The following is a 20,997-nucleotide window of genomic DNA, read 5'->3' as shown; positions in this document are numbered from 1 at the left end:
ACCGAAGAGGTAAAAAAGCTAAAACCAACTAAAGTCTATCCATGCCCATGCCTAGTGGGGTAATGGAAACTACTTAGTTCTGCACGGAAGTACTAGGACTCGGCGGGCCCCAGGAGAGGTCTTCCGCTCCAACTCATTAAATCAGCATGCTCTTTCCAATATTGCCAACGAGATTCGAATCGAAATCGCAGATATAGTTTTCTCCTAGATCACGGAAGTTGGTTGCATGATTCGGGATGCGGTCCCGGGTGCACCATCATGAGAAATTTTTATTGTTCTTGGCGCATTATTTCCTTCTCAGCAGTAGTACGGAATGCATAAATATAGTATCGTTAGCAGGGATATCAACCCGGCCACATACCACGACTGACGATATCAGCTATTAGCCTAGGAGATTGAACGTTGTGATGGTTAGAAATGACATCGTACGTCCGTCACAGTCTCCTGCAGGGTGGACTCGTATGTGACATGACAATGGACATACTTAGACCACTACAGGGTAAATTTCCTGCGTGTATAAATGGCAAGACACGTTGTCCAGCTCGTGGTCGGCAGCATGTTCCATCAAATATGTAAAACCAAGGTAAGTAAGGCGCAAAATTCTTGGCGCATTGTTCTCCATCCTCGGATGCACTGATGCGACTATCGATGGATAACATTCAATGGCTTAGATCGATATAAAAAAAAAGTACAAAGAGTTCAGCCAAAAGATTTCCGGTGCCGTGGCACGTTACAGTGCATTTTGTCAAGGAAACCTATATGGCAAGCTGTGTGGATGACATGTTCGTGCATTAAGATTAGTAGCGAATTTAGTTTTGTTGTGAAACTGTGGCACTGATTTACGTACGAAAATTCCGACTCCGGCATTTTGATTGCGGGCGCTGTTCTTCTTCCTAAACTCTCAACGTTCCTCAACGTGATCATCGTTGGTGACGTTCTCTATCCCTAAAAACGACGGCGAGCTCTTCATTATAATCCTCAAACTCACCAACTCAACTCACTTCCTACAGGTACATTTCAATTTAACCGCGGGGACGTCATTGTCCCTTTGCAACAGTGTCTGCCATTAATCGCACCCACCCTACTCGTAATCTTCATCCCAGCGTGCATAAGCTCGCAAAGTCATCAAGACCATCCACCATCTTGCTAATGAGCCTATCTTTCGGCGGCCTTGGCTTGATCTCCCTATGGACTCCCTTGTATTTCTGGGATGACTCCGCCCGTGTTCGCAGTGAATTCAGGTCTTTCGTCTTTCTTCTTGTATTTGTTGCTGTAGTGCTCATACTTGGTGAGCAACGTCGTTCAAGCTCTTTTATTGCACATATTGACCATTTTATTTCTGCTTGTCTCTCACTCTCATTGTTCACTGCATTTGATCGTCCATATAATTGGCATCCTTATTGAACCTAAAAACATCAAGCGTATCTCACGAACCCCTCAGAGACATCATTCCGTGCTTATCTAACCGAACAATCCTTCCGCCAACACCTCAGCCATCTTGATGATACCACGGACGAATCTTCTGATACTGATGCCCAATACTCTTCGCGTCCTGTGGACCGCAATACACTCACTGACCGCACGCCACTTCCATTTCACTTTGCAAACCGTGCTTCAGTATCTCTACGCACCCCAAAGCATATCTTCCATAGCATCGGCATTTGCACGATCGCCACTACCCGCGGAGCTGCTGGCGTTACTGGACGTAGTTCAAGCACAACTAGTCTACATGGTAACGGGAACTTGTCGGGTGTTTATCATGATGGATCGGTAGTTTCAGATTCTTGGTTCATTGGAGCGTTTGGTCACTGGTGGCGTGGCGGTCTTGTTGATTCTTGGTATCACGATGCTATGATCGGATCAAAGGACGCTGAAGGCTGGAGCTCTGGTATACTTGGCTTCAAGGCTCTCGACAAACTCAACGAATTCAACAGTATGTTTTTTCGATCTCATTCGTCCTTCCATCTTAATGTAGAAAGAAGGTCGCCCGTTTGCAAAGTCGGTTCCCTGTCCCAGGCTTCCATCGCGTGGTACCCCACCTAGGTTACGTAATCGTGAACGTTTCGCGCCGCGCCTTGGATTAATTCCTCGTCGTAACTCGACGCCTCCACCACTTCCCAAGTCGGCTTCACTTCCCCTGCACACAGATCACCGAACGCACGAGCATAACCTTCAAATATCCCAACCAGTTTCCGACCAGACCTGTATCGGCGTCTACGTCCCGCCTGTTGCTCAAACCATCTCATGTGGCCCTTCGAGATCTGTATCCATCGATGACTCCCCGATGGTCGCGGAAGTCTTGAGGCAAATCGCTGCTCAGCAGGCTTTCGTGGCAGAACTAGATACCCAAATTTGCGAGGCCCAAACAGCCGCTACTACGTCCCATGATGCGCTGGATGCTGAACTGGCTGAGCTGCGCATACGTAAGCGCGATGAAGATCAACGCAAAGCCGAAGGGAAAGCTCGTGCCAAAATGCTTGAGGATGCACGACGCTCTGCTGAAACGGGAAGAAGAGATGCCGAGAAGAAGCTGAAGGCCGCCCGCGGTGTGAAGGAGGGCGCTGTAAGGCGCATTGAGGAATTGGAGAACGAAATTGGCAGGTTAAGGGATCAAATCGAGACAGACCGAGCGACTTTGCTTGAAGAAGCTGAGGTCGAGGACGCCAACCTAACACAGGAACTCGAACTGGAGCTTGAGACGAAGAAGAAGGAGGTTCGGATTGCCGAGGATGTTGTCGCCGCGCTCAACACACGTGCGAAGGAGCTCGAGGTTAAAATCACAGAGGCACGCGAGCGACTTGAAGCCGCTAGGGAGCGAACGGAGGTTCTGAAACAGGAGCCGTTGTTTGTCCCTATGCAGGTTTTGAACAGCGGCCATTCCTCCACGCAAGAGCAATACGGTCATATCAACGGTCACGGCAATGCAAATGATTATGACATGGGTCAAGCAGATGCACCATCCTGGTCTTCAACTTTCAGTCCCTTTGATGAGCCGTTAGACATCCATTCTTCACCGGGGTCTTCGGAACGCGCACAAAGCGGTCTTGATTCAGGAGAATTTTCACGCTCTCCGAGACCTCCACGACTTTCGTTGGGATCACTGTCAAATTTCAGCCCTAATGCAAGTGAAACGAGTGCTGTTTCGCGTCGCTCCAAGGGATACACCATCTTTGATGACGATATCGCTTCCCTCGTGCAACCATCACAATCTGGTAAAATCGCTCACGGTCATTTCTCCCCCCACACGAATTTGGCGTTCTCTCCCTTTGATGTTCAAACACCGTCTTCAGCATTCATCCCAAGTAGCCTCATTAGCGTGCTAGACTCCCCTTCTGGAGACTGCCGAGGCATTGGAAGAGCTGGAAACACGCTTAGTGTGTCACCTGTGTCCCTCACTGGACCTTCGCCCGCACAGGAAATGAATGTTGAGTATGATCCTTTCGAAGTTCGCCACCACACTCAGGCCATGTATGACAAAATGAGCATGCCTCACCGCACGAACTCTGATCCCTCCGCCGTACGTGCGCTGGACAACACTTTTGTCAATGATGCCGCTATCATGGAGTTGGATTCTGGACCACGCAGGTGGTTCTCGACATCTGCCAAGGACAAGCAACGCAAGGGCCTCAATCCTGATGCCAAGGTTTTCAGACTTCCGCGACGACAAGCTCCGGCTATGTCCGAACCCATCAGCGCCGCTCCTACGGCTTGCTATGACGCCCTGAATCCAAACGGGCTCATGTCCAGCAATTCCTCGACTCCATCTGCTCTCCTTCGCGCCTTTGCTCCCTCTCGAGCGGAACGTGAGGTACTTCAGCGCGCGCTTGGTGGTTCGACTAATACGAGCCTCGAGCGTCTGCCAAGCCTCAGCGACGTCGGAAGTATTCCATCTTCTCCAGTGCACGTTCACGCTGAGGTGCAGCCGCTGCCGGCGTTTGGGGGGAAGGGGGCTGTTTTACCTGCGTGGCTACAATCGCTGCCGTTGATTCGGAAGCCCAACTTCAGCCCGTGGGAGGACGAAGAACCTGTCTCTGCGAGCACAGGCGGGGAGGCCAAGAGAAAGTAGATGGTGTGTAGCAAGCGGAACGGGGGAGTGGGGGGAAACATTGTACAAACCATGGAATGGTGTCTAGTCGTCCTGGCATGACGAGGAAGGTGTTCGTAATAGAGAAAAAGGGGTGGGTGGGGTAGCTGTATTTGCTTTTCAATTACCTGCTCGTCTGATATATATATCGCAATGCACGAATTCGTTGAATCGTTTCACATGGCAGTAGCCACAACCAGTCAGGGCGATCAGGAGGCCTGAGTCTCGAGCCGGTAGCCCGACGGATCATTGTCAGCGCGCGTACAATCTTGTTCTCGACAGAGCCTTGATTCCTCGGGCTTAATATCCAATTGCTACTGAGCCAAGGGACCTATTTCTGGGATTGATGTAGATGTGCAATTGCTATGCCGTGTGCTTTTGAAATCCGACACGCTGGCCAGGAAGAACCCAAGTATATACATACAAACTACGATAGAAAGTCGGAAGTAAGACCACACAGTACATGGCGTCTTCGACCAAATCTAATCTCACAAGGCAGTCGTACAAGTGTTGAGTGATTGATATATCATGATGGTCAACGTATTCAGAATCGCGCGTAGGCCCGAAGAGCGGTGCAAGCATCAATTCGAAACCCCACGTAAATTATGTAGATATAGCTAAGCCATCTATCGATGATGAATGGAACTTGACACACGAACACTATGACCTCGGCCGTGACTCTCGTCCTCCAGTATCAATAAAGGTCTGCAAGTTATCCGAAACGGTGTATCCACACTGCTTCAGCTCGTCCAATGCTAGTGTGTACCGCGAATCACCAGCAGCGACGCAAGTGCGAATGATAGCGTCGTAAACGCTCCGTGGCGGCACGTATTTTTGCGCTTTCATTTCCTCTAGATAGAAGAACGCGTCTTCATATGTAGCCTGTGTTAGGCAAAGGACGATGATCCGCTCGTATGTCGTTGCATCTGGCTTGATGCCCAACTCCTTCAGATCCAGGAGCAGTCTATCTCCGAGTCCACGGTGACTGGCGATGATACAGCCAGAAAGAAGTGAGTTGAAGGTGTCAATGTCGGGGACGCATTTGTAGTCGGGGAAAGCCTTGTAGGCGCCCACGGCACGCTGCAGATCTGAAAGTGATATGGCGGCGCGGATGATGGCATTGATGGCGGTCCTGTCGATCGTCTTCCCTTCACTTCGTAGCTTGTCAAGCAGTTCCCAAGCGCCATCCACCTTGTCAACATCCTGCTTCAGGACTTCGTATATCGGCTGGGTCGTTACCGCAGTAGGGAAGATGTTACTACTTCGCATCAAGTCGAGTGTGCCAAAGGCATCTTTTAGATTTCCGGCGTTACACATCGCTTCCACGAGCGGTGCAAAGTGGTACTCTTGCCAGTCAGCGCCCAGAATTCTGAGGACCCGAATGACATCTGTTGCAAGGTCGGAGAGTCCATGACGTCCAGCAGTATGGAGAACATCGAGGCAGAGTCCCTCGTCTGGAGTAACATTAAGGTCGCCAATAACCTTTTCCCAGCATCGTTGAACACCTTTAGCCTTCCGATCGAATGTCAGGTGGAAACAATACTAGATATAAATACCACGCACGTAAAGAGCTTCAGCAGATGATGCTAGACATCCTATCCATGTTTCTGAGCTTAATCTCCGGACGGAGGTTGCTTCGAAATTCTCCGCCAGATCGATTGCAAGTCGGGGAAAGCCGAGTTCCGCCGCAAGTCCTATCACATCTTGGGCGATCGTGAGCTCAAGGATGAGCCCCCGGGTCCCCATCTCATAAACACATTGCAGTGCAAATTCGAGATTTTTCCTTTCTGGCGTTGTGTGGCGTTGGATCATTAACTGGAATGTCCGTTCGTTCGGAGGGATGTTTGCTGCATCCATCTTGTCGAGGATATCCCACATAGCTCCCGAGTGCAATCGACGTGATGCCTGAGTTCAACAGTGAAACAATAAGGCAAGGTACAGCGACCAAAGAAACGCGAACGCACATGTATGAGGTGATTGAAAGTGTTTCGGTCGGGTGCAATCCCCATAGAACTCATATCTTCGACAACAGCCCAAGCCTCTAGCACATGACAATCGTCCGCAAGACATGCCAGCAAGTTATTATAAATGATAATGTCCGGGTTTACGCCCTCCTGCTTCATTTCTTTGCACATTCTAAGAACCATTGCCGTGCTCTTGGAATTGGCAAACCCTGTAGACCTGAACTGGTAGCGCGCTATAGCACTACCACGTGCAGTTCCCTGAAAACTTTGGTCGGGAACGAAGGACCATGGTTTATTCCGAATTCTAGACGAGCTCGAGTGTAGAGCAGGCTTTGCTGCAACCTGTTGGGTGCTCTGACATCCTACACGGCGTTCAAAACCGCGTTTGTGAACGAGTGGTCGAATTTACTCACGGAAAAAGGTCACAGGTAGGGCTCCAGTGCACTCGGACTGGGATGACCATAAAGCAGCTTTCCTGGAGACTCTTTTAAGAGAGTTTCGCGATGTGGAAGCCAGCATCTTTGACTTTGACCAGCCCGCTTCCACAAAAATCCGTAAATTTAGGCCAATAGGCCAAACACAGTTCAATAACCTTCCACTGCGACACAGCCACCGCCTGACCAAGTTGTTCAAAACCGCGAGTCCGCGACCGGGTGCCTGGTCAACACCCTCTCTCTTTTCATTTCTTGTATATCACCTAAAGCTTGGATTATCATGGTTCGTATACCTTACTCCTGCAACTACTTGGTGGTGGCTCACTCCGGAAAAGTTTTACTCAGAAGCTATTTTATCGCGCCGTGGGCCACTGGCCAAAGTATGGCTGGCCGCACATATGGAGAGAAAGCTCTCCAAAACACAGACACTACAGACGGATATTGAACAGGCAGCGGGTGCGTCATTATCTGATCTGTTTCTGACGCGTTAAATAACGCTTTACACTCATCCCAGATGCCATCATGGGACAGGAGGTTGAAGTTATGGCACTGCGCCTAAGCGGACAGTTATTGCTCGGTGTTGTTCGAATTTACAGTCGAAAAGCGAAATATCTATTGGATGATTGTAACGAAGCACTCCTCAAAATCAAGATGGTAATGGCTTGTACTTTTGGTGTCACATAAATGTTGACCTCGTTCCAGGCATTCCGCCCAGGTGTTGTTGATATGACGGAAGATCAACTGGCTGTCAACCGCAATGCCATCACACTTCAAAGCAGCAATCTTGACCTGGACGTTTTACTTCCAGATATCAATTGGTGAGATCCTCATGCATTCTCTCGTCTCTTATCCCCCTGGCTCATATACTGAGCCAGGGACATCGATTTTGAGGACCGTATTGCTGAACCTCAAGGTCATCATGTTGCACGCCAAGCAGATATTACCCTTCAAACAGCCGACGACCTGCAATTTGACCTTGACGATCCTGGCTACGGCTTTGACCTCGGACCATCAGATGGTATCGGTTCACATGACTTTGGAGAGCTTGATCTTGGTCTTGACTTTGGAGACGGACCTGTCAGTGTTATCGACGGAAGCGTAGAAGTTGGTCGTGATGCCCCGACTCCACGAAGTGCTAGAGAGTCGTTGGACTCTAGAATGATGGGACAAGGTGGAGAGGGCGAAGATTTCTTCTCGAACAGAAGTAGAGAACCCTCCGAACATCCGTTTGGTGCCGACATGGATGTGGACATGGGTTTTGGTCCAGACATGGGAGTTATGGACATCGATTTGGGTATCGATTTCGGGGACCGCCCCTTGAGCGATCGTGAAAAGACACCCGGACAAACCAGGTCTCCTTCTCGAATGTGTACGCTGTGCTTTTATATTTTCTGCTTGACTTTTTTTGATGCCCAGTAAACAGCCTCTCCCCTCACCGAGCCTCCGCCAACACCACCGCCCGACCTTCTCCTCACACCAAAAGCAGCTGCACAAGAATTAGCTGACGAGGCTGTTGCTGCAAAGGCCAAGCGCAAGCCCAGAGAAAAAAAGCAAATCATCGATGCTGTTACTGAGCTCACTGATGGCCCGGGAGCCAGAGCTGGTCGTGGTCTAGGCGCGCCTGTCATCAAGGATGTCAGTAATATCCTTGCAGAACATCCATCTCTTCCTCGTTCTGCGATGGTGATGCGACTCATGGAGATCCGCGAGGATCCCCTTGCCTACTTTCTTCCCACCAAGGTTACGCCCGAAGGCACTTTCTTCCTTGCCGGGCCCCCTGGACTAGCGCCCGAATTATCCGACCTGTTCATGCGTCCTCTACAGACCGGCCTTCCATCGAAAAAGAGAGGTGCATCTCCTGACAAGGCAGGGAGGAAGAAGCCTAGGGTTGAAGGGAGCATACATGAGGATGAGCAGGTCGAACAAGCTCGGCGGGATGCCAGTATTGCTCCGAGCATTGCACTTGCCAGCGAAGCTCTTGGCGGTCGTGCCAGTATGGCTCCTGACGGTGGCTTCGACTTTGGCGACATGACGGGCGGTTTGGACGAGTTTCAGATGGATGTTGGTGGTGAATTCCCGGTGGCACATGACGAATTGGGATTGGAACAAGGCAAAGGTGCCGCAACAGAACAAAGTCGATCGTCCACGCCAGCCATCGATGGAGAAGAAGGTGACGAGACCTACGCTGATATGACATGCCCTATCGCGTCGTTCGATGTACGGCCCTCTCCCACTCAGGCTCAGGAAGCTGCTGGTGATGGTGAAGGCACAGGATATAGCAAGAACACAGTAAAAGCGCTGGGTATCATTCGTAAGGAGCTGAAACCCGAAGCCCGCGAGGATGGCGAGGAGCGAGTCATAAGCTTCCGCAGGATGACGGAGAAAGCTTCTCGGCGTGCTGCATCCGCATTCTTCTTCGAGCTTCTTGTCCTCGGAACACGGGACTGCGTGAAATTGACGCAGGGCGCTGCCTTTGAGAATATCGAAGTCCGCGCAAAGGACAAGTTGTGGGAGCGCCAGCGGCACGGATCTATCGCTCCATCTATTGCATCTGCCACAGGATTCTAAGTGTATTTATCTTGTTTTCTTTTGGATTTTTCAGATCTTGATTTCACGACTATCTACGATGTGGTACTAGGATTTTTTATCAGTTTATTCTATCTCGCGAGCTCGCTACACCAAGCTTTCAATTGTTTTGTTCTTTGTAGCTTTCCTGATTTATACTGTATCTTCCTATACATCCTAGAATTGTTTGCCTGGACCTGTACGTTCCGTTACCTATTACCAACAAGAATCGAGAACGCAGTCATAAACAAAGTCAATATTTATCGTATTGTCCTTTCGAATTCGCTCTTTGGGGAATGCATATCTTCACGAGGCCTGGACTTAACAAGGGTTTGCCGTAAGGGTGTTAGGGTTTGAAGGTAACGAGCAAGGTTCGACTGATAGCAAGGGATAGCTAACGTGGATTCTAATCTGATGCAGGCTGGGCCGGTGCAAATAGAGGATTATATGAGTACTAGTGGTATTACTGATATTATAGTTATATGGTGTTTTCAAGTATATTTGAGACGAGGCTTATGTAGACAAACCCATTTCTTGTTGTGTCACTACTGGCAGTCAGTGAACTGCTTGCCCATACTTCATTCGCTCAAGTTGGTTCGTAGGTCCACAGCCTGAAACTTCAAAAGAGACGCGCGAGACGATGTTCAGAAGTGGTTTCAAGTGAGAGTAAAGATACTCGGAAACATAGCGTAAACATGTTCAAGTGGGCCGGTAGAAAACAGCGCGTCTAAAAGGGCCGGCGGAAACGGCGGACCTACGGAGGTAACACTCACGTAGGGGCATACGCGAGTAGCTTGAGATATCGTAGGGGCCCCTTAGACTACCTAGTAGTGTCCGACATAGGGTACATTACCCCAATGTAAATTGGATTCAAAAACGTGGGCCAGTATATTATCACACAAGGACCAAGAGCAATACAACTACCGTCAAGGTACAAATAAAAACTACTCGAAGATCTGTGTTTCAAACTATATCAGTCGCCGCTCGTTGTGAGCGCACCATCCCCATGGGAAGCATAGAGCGCGTTTCGATCTTACTTGAGAGCTGAGTGAAGTGCAGTTGATGATTATAGACGGAGAGACGGGAAGACATTACTGAAATACTTACCAATGAACCAAGCACGCAAACCGACTTTCATATCATCATCAACCTTATCCATGATGGATTGATACGATTCGATGGCTGCTCCAAAACTACCTGCTCGAAAGAGTGCATAACACTGTTGCTGGTTTGCGGTTTGCCACAAGGACTTGAGGTCCCAGCCAAAGAGCTGCGGAAAACACATAGTTGAGCATGAATGAATTTTTGATTGCGTCATATCGGCGTACCGCGACAAATTCGTCGTATGTCAAATGAATTGACGATTTGTAAAGAAAGTGCTAGCATTGGCGGCGGCAGTGAAATGTTCAACAGCTTCGTTATGCCGTACATCATTTAAGGCAATGTTTCCCAGTTGGACGCGTAGGTAGGCCTGGTGTACGAGGGGTAAAAGAAATAAATGATAGTACGTGGACCTGGTGTGATCGAGCGCATCACACTCACTTCCACGATACGACAGGCAACAGGATCGACATTGGGACTCGCGGCTAGCTCTCCAATGCGCAGCATCGCCTCTTGATGTTCATTTGCATTGATCAATGCAATGGCCTAAAATCGCAATGAAGCGCGGAGTATGTGAGAAGAATATTAGTACCTGCCTTGATCAAGAAAAGCATGTGATCGATCTTTAAATCACCATTCGTAAACATGGATGCGAGGTCAAATGATATCCTGGCAGCCAAAACCTGCTTTTTTCCGCAGAGGGCAATGCCCTTGGAGATATGGCCCGTCAATGATGGCTGAATGCTGACGGACTATGCCATCATCAAGGTTAACTTTTATTAGGAGGTCATGCACACGATGGGCCAGTCAATCTCACCTGAACTGCATCTTGAAGCGCTCGGTCCCAGTAGCATTTTCGCGCCATAACAAATGCGCGATTGGCATAGGCAGTGTGACTGGCATCAGATTCAATATCTTGATTTAGCACTTTTTCAGCGATAGGGAAGTCCCCAGCTATGCACGCGTTGCGGGCTGCCGAGTTCATAGCGAGGACCTGCGTAAATCATGTTCACGCTGCGTTATAAGAGCCAAAGGTGGGAACATGCCTTGAAATCACAGTAGGCTTGAACCTTGACGTAAAAAAGATACTTAGATAATGAATGGGCGGGAAAATGAAAACAAATTTACCTGGCGCGTCGCTTGCTCCTTCATGAGGCCATCAGTTGGACCATCCTCTGACAAAGCATTCTCGGATATTGGCCACTCCGAGATCTTTTTATCCGCACCTCCACTGAGGATGTGTGTTTGTCACCCGCAGAGAACGTTACACAGTTCAGCTCCCCAGAGTGTTTGAATATGGCAATGTTTCGTCGATCTGAGAGTCGCCAGAGGCGGACACAATTGTCATGAGATGCAGAGGCGAGGAAAGTGCCGCTAGAGTTCAGAGAAATGGCATGGATAGTCTTGAAATGGCCCATCCAGGGACCATCGACCTGCTGCCAGGTCAACGTATCCCACGCTCGTATGGTGGGATCAACCCCGTTGCCCCCCAAAAGAAGCTGTGTGCCATCTGGCGTCCACGCGAGTGAGTAGTTGAATTCTCCCCAGATCGTCTGCAGCAACTGAGTGGGGAATGGAGGAGGTGGTGGTGGTGGTGGTGGTGGTGATGGTGGTAGCTGTGATGGTAGTTGTGTGCGATTCCACCTGTGGTAACCGCTATTAGATCTATCTGAAGTGTAGTTCTGGTAAATTTGAACATTGCAGTCCGTTGCAATCGCAAGAAGTGCTTGCGAATAGCGCGGCCGCGGCGCATACTGAACGCAGCGGACAATTCCACTACAACTAAGTGTATGGTGCACCTGCCATGATGATGTACTCCATAGCTTCGTGGTAGTGTCAGATGATCCACTGGCCAGCATCCTGGAATCCGAAGAAAAGTCAAGTGAAAATATCCAGCTGTCATGAGCTTTATTGATTGCTTGGTTGAATGGTTCCCCAGTTTTTCCATGCCAAATGATGAGCTCTCCGCTCTCATCACCGCTTGCTATCCATTCTCCATCTGGTGAAACAGCCAACGCCCGCACCCGACTGCGATGCCCCTCCATCTTCTTCAACACTACACCTGTTTTCAAGTCCCACAGACGAAGCGTCCCGTCATACGAGCCCGTGACCATGCGTTCGTCACGATCGCGGAAAACCGCCAGTGCGATCACGCGATCCTTGTGATCTTCGAATACTCGAATGGGTGTGGTTTTTGGAATGAGCGTCGCCATCTTAGTGGCTGCAGTACAGTTGAGGAAAAGTTGGTGTATGGGGATGGCGTCTTGCTCGAAGTTACAGAGATGCGTGTGATGGGGTGTTTTAAAGCTGCTTTATAGCATTACTCCCTCACTAGACGCCCAAAACATGAGGCAGTTATCACAAGGACCTTGCTTGACAATCTGAACGAATGGGCTCATGCGTCCAAGTCGTGTCGCCGCAATTGTCCATATCAGTCAACGAGCCTGATCGTAATTGTTTCAAGGGTCCACGCGGCAGATAGGAAGACGACATACACGGTTCACCCGATTCACCTGATTGGCCATGCCCTCGAATTTTAATTAAGTCACCCCAAAGACGTAGTATTCCACCCGGTGACACTTTGAGCTTCTGTTCCCTGGAATGTTCGTCGCGGAGATCCTACGATTACGAGGCTTCCTTTGATCTCCTCTGGTTGTTAGCATCATGAGTATGTGCGATTTGCCATTAGCATTGAAGATAATCAATCGTTTCAAACTCTGATTTGCGGTGGTTGAGGATGGTAATCGGTCACGGTATGGCGATGACCTTCTAGATGGGCCCACAAGTTCGTGTTTCCACTCTAGCTGAGAGTATATTCCGTCGCACGACTGCAACCGCGACCGACCAGCTGTGTCCGGCCACCGGTAGGGTAGTTTACGGAGAGGACTTGCTTCAGAACCCAAGTCTCGTGACTTTAGCAGGTCCCTTTTTCGGTCGTTTCCGAACCGAAAAGGGAATGTCTCTGCACTTTCCGGAGAATCCCGGTGTCTCGACTCAATTTCACCGTACCAGTCAGTTTCACCGTGATGTGCACAATTACCATCTGCTCGAGTCGACTTTTGGCGTTAGAAGAATCAAGCTGTCTATCAGTCGACCGTGACGTTGATCATCACTTATGTCTCATGTTAGTCTTAAATGACGGAATACCTTTGATAATGCCGTTATTCCCCCCGAAGGCCATATAACTTGAATACCATTGGCACTAATTCATGCTCGGCCGTTGGTCGCGCCATTCGCATTAGGACCAGGTCAGCTTTTCAACCCCCTGACTCCCGCTCCTTTTGCATACTTTCTGCTGTCTTTAAGTCTGAATCAGAACAACCAGATCCTGTCCTTTCTTTATCGACGATGTATAGTACTAGATGTGCCTTTTTACTCGCATTCGCTTCCTTGGTGGTGGTCAACGCCCAGTCACTGTTCCCATCATTGACCTACAATTTAATCGTCTCACATATTGGTTATGACTTTCTAGGTAATTTCTCTTGGGAGACAGCGGACGATCCAACGAACGGCCGTGTCAACTATGTCGACAAAGCCACCGCTCTCAACGATAATCTGACTTTCGGTATGTGTCTCCTTTCGCGCTCAATTTATTCGCTCAATTTTTCGCAGTTTCGGACCACAAGTTTATCATGCGCGCTGACGACACGAAGAAAGTTGCAAAATCTGCCCGTGGGCGAGACAGCGTACGCATACATTCGCTGGATGCTTACGACGACGCCTTGTTTGTCCTCGACATATTTCATATGCCCGAGGGTTGTGCAACGTGGCCTGCGTGGTGGACATTGAGTGAGGAAGGGCCCTGGCCTTACGGTGGCGAAATTGATATTATCGAAGGCGTCAACCTCGGTCAAGGAAATCTTGCCTCACTCCACACTACACCGAACTGCACTATGCCCAAGGCTCGATCACAGAGAGGGTTCGCTATTTTATAACCGTCATACGTATTATTCGCTCAAGTTGGTCCGTAGGTTCACAAAGTCCACCTCGTGCGACACATCCGTAAACTCCAACCAGGGTTGCGGTGTCTCTTTTCCTGATCAAGATTCTTACGGAACAAACTTCAACGCAATGGGCGGTGGCTTTTATATCATGGAGAAAAGCAGCACGAAGGGTGTCTCAGTCTGGTTTATCACTCGCGACAGCTTGCTGCTTCTCGGTGGCGAGCCCGTCCTGGACTTGGTGCTTCTATCAACACCTGATGCGTACTTCCCGACGGTTAACAACTGCGACTACTCCAAACACTTCAATGCACATAGCATTGTTTTTGATCTGACATTCTGTGTGAGTGTCCTTTTTATGTTCTGCGGCGTCATTATGACCTATCCATCAACTTTACAGGGCGACTGGGCTGGGTCCGAGTCGGTGTGGAATGCGTCCACATGTGCGACCAAAGCCTCTACTTGTAACAGCTGTAAGCCTACCTTTTTTTCATCACTCGCAACCCTGACACATGACTATCGCAGTTGTTGACAACAATCCCAGCGAGTTCACCGAAGCCTATTGGGAAATCAACTCCCTCAAGATATATACACCTCATGGTCTTTTGCGTTAGTTTGACGCCCGCGTTCGGTTTTGTCTCCCTTATACCATACTATCCAGCTATTCATGTAACAAGTCCGGAAGATCATTTCACCATCATAGAAGTCTGTCATCTAGCCCTTGCATTGTTTACGGTACTCGTTAGATACCCTGGAGGAATACAAGTTGTCAATGGATCATGTGCATGGAGTATATCACAACACGTTCTTCGTACGCACTTACTTTATCACTCATCATACACACAGTCTTTTCGCTATCCGTCTCAACGATACCTTTTTATTATTCCTCCTTTTAAGTCGTCTCCCCGCAGTCCTTCAATCGAAGACTGAGGTGGGCCTTTTATTTACGAGTCTACTATCACGTACAGTTTCTGATCACCTATGTAGTCTCCCCTTCGTCCCTAGGTATACCATTTGTTGTTGTCAATTTCTCAATCGAAGACTTCGTTCCTAGTCCGAGCCTCTCTTCGTTCGAGAGAGTATCATCTGAGCTTCGATTATCTAGCTCGTGCCGATCATCTCAATTGCTTTCTACATGGTGCTCGTTCTCTTCGTTATTCGGTGCATCATACCTGGATGCGACTACATACTAGTACCGCTGGTCAGTACTAAGTAGTCAGTAGAATCCGCCAGGCTATATTTAGCAAATTTGGATGGTTTTGTCAGCCACATCCTGGTACTACACTAGTACTTATGACTCCATAGCTCTAGCTGTTCTACACTTTCTACCACCAGGTCAAACCATCAGGATGCGGTTCTTCAAATCGTTTCGATTACTGCACCGCCGTACAAGGTCTGAGGGCGATGTGTCCCACATGATTTCCTCTCCACCATCGTCGACTGGGTCACCTTGTTCGATGGAGTCTCGACAGATCCAACAATATGTCAGGCCTACATCGTCTAGCCTAGTCAGCGGATCAGCGGCCCCGGTATTTGTATCCCTTGAGGCCTCCCTCCCTTCATTCGACCCCGCTCAACTTTATCAACCCCGGCCAACACCTCTGGACATGTATACTGGTAACTGCATTCACCAGCCCGAAAGCGATGTTTTCCGCCTGCGTCAGACCAACACCGAACTCGCAGCTGACCTTGCAGATGTCACTAACGATCTTTCGCGGACCCGCAACGAACTCTATACTGAGATGACCAAACTTGCCCGCTTCCAGCACCAGCTTGCGCGTGGTATGGACCACATTCAGAAGCTTGAATCAAGATTTCAGCGTCTTGCGGGCCTTCTCGTCGACATTGGCATTCCCTACTTTACCGTTCAGCGGATCTCCGATGCACTGGACTCTGATCTCGGCACCGCAGATCATATCTTGGTCGATGCTATAGGTGACGCTGTCCACGACCCAGAAGCACTGCTCTCAAGCTTGAAACCGGCAGTCATCGGCAACGCTGTCCTAGAACAGTATCAATCCGCGCTGCACATGACTCTCAGCGCGCGGCGCAAAGTCTGTGTACAAAAGAAAGTCTCCAAATTCTGGAAACGCCTCGCTCAGGAAGATGACCGCCACACAGACACCGTCACACCGTCCTCGTCCAATATATCCTCTGTCCGCGAGCCTCTAACACCCGCCCGTCAACACGCTGTCGACTCCCTCATTGCTCGTAGGCGAGATGCAAATGCAGGCTCTGCTAGATATGCATTTAGTGGGGCTTCTGTGCAAGGTGGTTTGGTTCTACCCGTTTCTACCTCTGACATTGGATCTGCGACGAGTTCTGCATCTGGATCGACTATACAGTTGCAACATACTCCGCCTTCGAGAGCACGATTTTCGATATCTGAACTACGTCGACGCTCGCCCCCCATGGTTTTGGGTGACATTGATCTCAACGTTTCCCAATCATCGGATGGACCTCCAGAAGCGGCTGAACCTGATGATTCAGAACACGATGGATCTGACGACCAGAATGCACGCCCAACAGTAACTCTTAGCCAGGACCTCATTCAGGTATGTCAAATAAACACATTCTACATTCAAAAGATAGTGATGATGATGCCAACAGAATTTGAATCGCGTTGCCCTCGGACGCGGACACCGTCGTAACTCCTCGGCTGTATCAAGGTCAAGCATTCCGTCCCACCTCTCCGATTCCACACCCGCCATCTCCTCTCTTAGCGCCTCGTCGGGCCTACCCACGTCCTCTTGTGGCTTTAGTTCCGACGTGCCGTTTGACAATTCCGCATTCCATAGTCTGCTTTATGGTATTGGTAGCACTCCAACGAACTCAGACAGGCGCAAATGTTCCAATACACTTATAAGCACCAAGAGGAACTCGCGCTTCCTCGAGCATATCAACGAGTACTCGACCGGATCCCTTGCTATCCTTGAGTCTGCAGATTCTTTGGGATTTATGAACTCTACTGGCTCACTTGCTGTTCTCAACACTACGGATTCCACCACCGCAACGTCCCCTGGACTCTTCTGCACCAGCATGGAAAGCAAGGACTCGTTGTTCATGTCTACTCAGACGCCCACAACAGGGCCTACCACGCCGAGCAAGACACCGCCTACAGAAAGCAGGACACCCTCATCTAGTGGGAGCAAGCTGCCCGTATTGAGACACTTGCATAGTCCTGATGCTAGTCCTGATGCCTTCAAAGTTTCCATACGCAACCCTGGGGGGATCATAAGACGGTTGTCGCCAAGCCCTGAGAGCTTCGTACGAAAGCTTCGGAACTTTGGTTCTCGTGACGGGAGCGAGAATGTGAGTCCTGAGAAGCCGTCTGGGATTCCTATCATGCAGCGTAAGATGACGATCAGGGGGCGGGTGAGGAAGTGAGTGGTTGTAGTATCATGGGTGGATTTCGGATTTCGATCGATTGCTACTATCTTTTCTCTCCTTATTTGTTGTAAATACTTGGAGGTCATGCCATCTTCTCTTTTTTTCGATACATTTTCTTGCAAGCAGTCGGTGGTCTTGAATGGAGTCCGAGTCAAATATTAGCCCTGCTTCTTATAAGAGGAAAGGCCAAGGTGTGCAACACTCGTCAAAAACCTTTGAGTCATGCAGTGCTGGTCCCCGCATGCACCACGTGTCTGTAGCATCAGAGCAGCTTCGCGCAACATGGCCATATCGTTAGCATTTCGCACAACAAATGGGTTCCTTCTTGTCTTTTTGAATGGTAATGTGCTCGTTTTTGATACAGAGGCCGTCGCGTAGGAGAGTGTTGGCCGTATGAGCATCAGCAACTTGGAGAAGGGCAAATGCCTTTCTTTGCTGGGGTGAATGACAGGTGGGGAGTTTGATCCAGCGGATGGAGGCTAGCGAGTTGGTCAGAAGTAAGTTCTCCTCTTCTACTACTCTCCCGAGGTGCTTCGGGAGCTCAACCGTTACTTCAGGTCCACACGTCAGAATCGACATGGGTACTCATCTGAGGCCTCTCGCGGGGATTCCACCCGGTCATCAAGTTTAAAACCAGCTACTTAAGGCTGGTCCCAGACCACCGCATATTCCCACATGGGGCAGGGTGCTTTTCATCGGTGCCAGAATCTATCTTTACCACAGGCCATAAGAGCACCTGCTCATCGTGGATTCGTTATCCTGACTAACTCAATAGATGCTTAGGGCTCTTTTCCCCATTAACATCGTCACTAGCCTTCGGAGGCATATGCCGGTTTCCCAGTTCTGCCCAAGGTGAAGCCAAATCTAAAGTGGATCGGTCATTGCTCCCACAAGGTCCATGAGGACCTGATTCAGCCGAACTGCTACCCATAGGCACTCCTAGGTAGACCAGACCTTGATGTCTGGTGGCAGGCAGTAATTTCATACCCTGCTCTTGTTGTGTTGTCCATGGGTACCAATTTAATGGTGAACCAGGCTGGCGTTGAAGTCGTTGCCCGACAGTGCCCAAACAGCATGATAGCCGAAAGGAGATACCGGGACGGGTAAAGGGAGAGTTTCTGATGTTTCCTCTTTATACCCTGCGACACGTCAAGTCCCCGGGAGGACACAACAGTGTGAGATCGGCGTGTTGTCTCGATCTCAAGAAATAATTGATTGGTTGCTTGAGTGGTCCAAGCTACCTATCAGTTAGAACGAGCACATTTCTCGTTAATGTTCAAGTTGCGCGCTGAGAAATTCGTAGCCGCTGTTGGCTGTCATTCATACCTTCTTATTGTACTCATTTCATAACGCGGATCAGTACCGAGTACTGGGATTTGATCAGCCTGCCAAGGTAGACGACATTGGGATCGATATAGAAGGCCGATACTTGTAGGGGGTTAAGTCACGGTTACGGTCGCAAGTAGGTATACGAAAACAACTTGGAGCCCATGGCCATGGCGCATTGCGCGGCGCGTGACTGCAATCTCATTTTGCTATAGCACTGGCCCGGCCCGCCCGGGTTGTGTCTGGGGTGAACCAACTGTCAAAATCAAAGTTCAGTCAAACGAGCTGCAAGACGCTGAACCTACCGGTGTTTAAAGCTTCGATCAGCGCATAAACTTGACTTCGCAAATCGTCGGTTCACTGATAGACTGCGTATATTGCAGGTTACAGTGTTGTTCAGAACGTTCAAGGCGCTATACACTTGTAGGAAGTTGTGTCACAGATACGGTCGGACTCCGCCGAGTTACAGTGTCATTCAAAACGTTCGAGGCGCTTCGCCTGCCCGACCTGAGCTAGTTCTAGAGCGACATCCACATCAGTGGACATAATCAAATCACCTTCATCAGCAAAAGGGGTGAGATGAATGCTTGCTTGAGCGCGTTACGGACAGTACTTGTGGACGTATTAGATTCGTAACAGTCCGCCTGAGGCAACCCGTCGATAAATATTGATAAAACCGATTTGAACATTGAATTTGGATAAATTGAATAGGCGCTTTGGAGTCGTCACATGACGACAAACAGGCTGACGGGAAAACCCAGAAAGTCCGAATTTCCGGCAGTCTCCGCTGCATGCGGGTCTGTCCGGATCCGTCTGTGCACAACTTGTCAGTTCTTAACGTCGCATCATACAATGAGCTCATTTTTATGACTGGTTACTGTCTCTAACACATCAACTTAGCAATCTCCCAGCCTTACCTTGCCTGATGATTACATCTTTGTGTAGCTGTAGATATGGTTTGGGCTTTTGCCTGTCCTTCTCGTGCACCGGGCTGGCCGGCTTTCCTCTGCTACAGCTTTGTGCTCACCCACTATCAATCATCAACCGGCTCATGACTCACGAGGGTATCTCTGAAATAGTTCTGGCCAAATCTGTGCAGCTGTAGTTCGGATGTTCGTGTAATGTATTAGTGTTATACTCCTTGACTTGTGGGCCGGACAGATCCAGCCGGACTCGGCCGGACGGACCCGGAAATTCGAATTCCCAGATGCCCTGAAGCCTTAGACATTGCTTAGATAAGTAATTGCATACAACGCCCACTGTCTCATTTTGTTGAAACTTGAGAACGTCGACCTCTTCCTGTTTGCAGACTGAGGTTTGTCGTATCGATGATGCTAGACATACACTTTCGACTCGAAGGCAGACAATCGGAACCATCTTGATCGTCTACTCAAGGCTTTCAGGATCAAACATTGTCATCAAGCTCTCCGTTCATTGTCCTTCGTCGCCTGGTTTACTTTTTTTTTTTTTTTGCTTTGTGTCGCTTCAGGAAGCTTACATGGTCATGGCTTACTGTGATATGGGCGGGAATCATGCCTGGAGGATATCTTTATCTGTTCTTACCCGCCGACGCTTTCGGTTGTAATCAGAGCTCGACAGACGATGAAGACACATGTTGCCCCGTCTTTCGTGGACAAAGAACAACGCTACTATCAATCAGGTATCCTTGAAACATAGCGTGTTGAGCAACCTTACAATTCAGGTTTCACTATGGGAGACAAACGACTCACGCTACTTGGCATAGAGGACGATACTCCGCACGCCGAGTCCGCATTATCATCGGCGTATCAAACTGCCGTCGGCGATGAGGAGACGCCCGACAAGATCATTCACCTCGCAGTTAGTCTTCGGTTTTGCAGTTGTGAGAGGGTCGTTGGCACGTTGTAATCGACGATCCTGAAACAACATGTTATAGAAGCTTCCTACGAGAAGATGTTCGAGAATTTGGAGGGTGATCGTGTCATAGTGAACTGTACGACGGCGGCCTCGCGGACACTTAAACTGTTGAACATGCTACGTGCACCCTGAAGAAAGTGCCGCTCGATCGAGCAGAGGATGGTTTTCATTCATATTACCAGTGTGTATGATCCAGCTGCGCCTGCATAGGACCGCAAGCTGGTTCCCTTTCGTTAACAAGTGCTTAATTTAAATTGCTCTTGTACTGTGTTTTGTTTGAGAAAAGGCCGTGCTAT

The 20,997-nt window shown here is 49.3% G+C and overlaps 7 protein-coding genes across 7 annotated transcripts; 5 read left to right on the top strand and 2 right to left on the bottom strand.

Annotated features, from left to right (window-relative positions):
• The first annotated feature begins 866 nt into the window (after positions 1–866).
• HD556DRAFT_1344359 (uncharacterized protein) lies at positions 867–4,271 on the top strand. The gene is made up of 4 exons (XM_041302202.1): positions 867–957; positions 1,011–1,288; positions 1,421–1,933; positions 1,983–4,271. Exons 2-4 carry the CDS (start codon positions 1,150–1,152, stop codon positions 4,064–4,066), a joined length of 2,736 nt encoding a protein of 911 aa, XP_041163937.1. The 5' UTR covers positions 867–957; positions 1,011–1,149; the 3' UTR covers positions 4,067–4,271.
• A 94-nt stretch (positions 4,272–4,365) lies between these two features.
• Positions 4,366–6,656, bottom strand: HD556DRAFT_1344356 (uncharacterized protein). The gene is made up of 4 exons (XM_041302201.1): positions 6,462–6,656; positions 6,049–6,410; positions 5,648–5,989; positions 4,366–5,596 (listed from the first exon to the last, which is right to left on the bottom strand). Exons 1-4 carry the CDS (start codon positions 6,565–6,567, stop codon positions 4,745–4,747), a joined length of 1,662 nt encoding a protein of 553 aa, XP_041163936.1. The 5' UTR covers positions 6,568–6,656; the 3' UTR covers positions 4,366–4,744.
• A 13-nt stretch (positions 6,657–6,669) lies between these two features.
• Positions 6,670–9,406, top strand: HD556DRAFT_1344354 (Rec8 like protein-domain-containing protein). Its single transcript, XM_041302200.1, has 6 exons — positions 6,670–6,765; positions 6,818–6,938; positions 6,997–7,136; positions 7,185–7,300; positions 7,358–7,851; positions 7,906–9,406. The coding sequence occupies exons 1-6, from the start codon at positions 6,763–6,765 to the stop codon at positions 9,048–9,050; spliced, it is 2,019 nt and encodes a 672-aa protein (XP_041163935.1). The 5' UTR covers positions 6,670–6,762; the 3' UTR covers positions 9,051–9,406.
• A 1,715-nt stretch (positions 9,407–11,121) lies between these two features.
• Positions 11,122–12,292, bottom strand: HD556DRAFT_1344348 (WD40-repeat-containing domain protein). Its single transcript, XM_041302199.1, has 2 exons — positions 11,277–12,292; positions 11,122–11,218 (listed from the first exon to the last, which is right to left on the bottom strand). Exon 1 carries the CDS (start codon positions 12,260–12,262, stop codon positions 11,297–11,299), a length of 966 nt encoding a protein of 321 aa, XP_041163934.1. The 5' UTR covers positions 12,263–12,292; the 3' UTR covers positions 11,122–11,218; positions 11,277–11,296.
• A 1,080-nt stretch (positions 12,293–13,372) lies between these two features.
• Positions 13,373–15,151, top strand: HD556DRAFT_59749 (glycoside hydrolase family 16 protein). The gene is made up of 5 exons (XM_041311050.1): positions 13,373–13,713; positions 13,761–14,067; positions 14,120–14,432; positions 14,490–14,562; positions 14,615–15,151. Exons 1-5 carry the CDS (start codon positions 13,497–13,499, stop codon positions 14,701–14,703), a joined length of 999 nt encoding a protein of 332 aa, XP_041163933.1. The 5' UTR covers positions 13,373–13,496; the 3' UTR covers positions 14,704–15,151.
• Position 15,152: 1 nt separating this feature from the next.
• HD556DRAFT_59711 (uncharacterized protein) lies at positions 15,153–17,625 on the top strand. The gene is made up of 2 exons (XM_041311048.1): positions 15,153–16,644; positions 16,700–17,625. Exons 1-2 carry the CDS (start codon positions 15,343–15,345, stop codon positions 17,474–17,476), a joined length of 2,079 nt encoding a protein of 692 aa, XP_041163932.1. The 5' UTR covers positions 15,153–15,342; the 3' UTR covers positions 17,477–17,625.
• A 2,425-nt stretch (positions 17,626–20,050) lies between these two features.
• HD556DRAFT_1344334 (uncharacterized protein) lies at positions 20,051–20,990 on the top strand. Its single transcript, XM_041302198.1, has one exon. The coding sequence runs from the start codon at positions 20,516–20,518 to the stop codon at positions 20,690–20,692; it is 177 nt and encodes a 58-aa protein (XP_041163931.1). The 5' UTR covers positions 20,051–20,515; the 3' UTR covers positions 20,693–20,990.
• The last annotated feature ends 7 nt before the right edge of the window (positions 20,991–20,997 follow it).

The sequence above is a fragment of the Suillus plorans genome, assembly GCF_016647745.1.
Source record: "Suillus plorans strain S12 chromosome Unknown HD556scaffold_10, whole genome shotgun sequence".
In the NCBI taxonomy this organism is placed as follows: domain Eukaryota; kingdom Fungi; phylum Basidiomycota; class Agaricomycetes; order Boletales; family Suillaceae; genus Suillus; species Suillus plorans.
The sequence above is the reverse complement of the archived record's forward strand: the minus strand, read 5'-3'. Positions and strand labels throughout refer to the sequence as shown.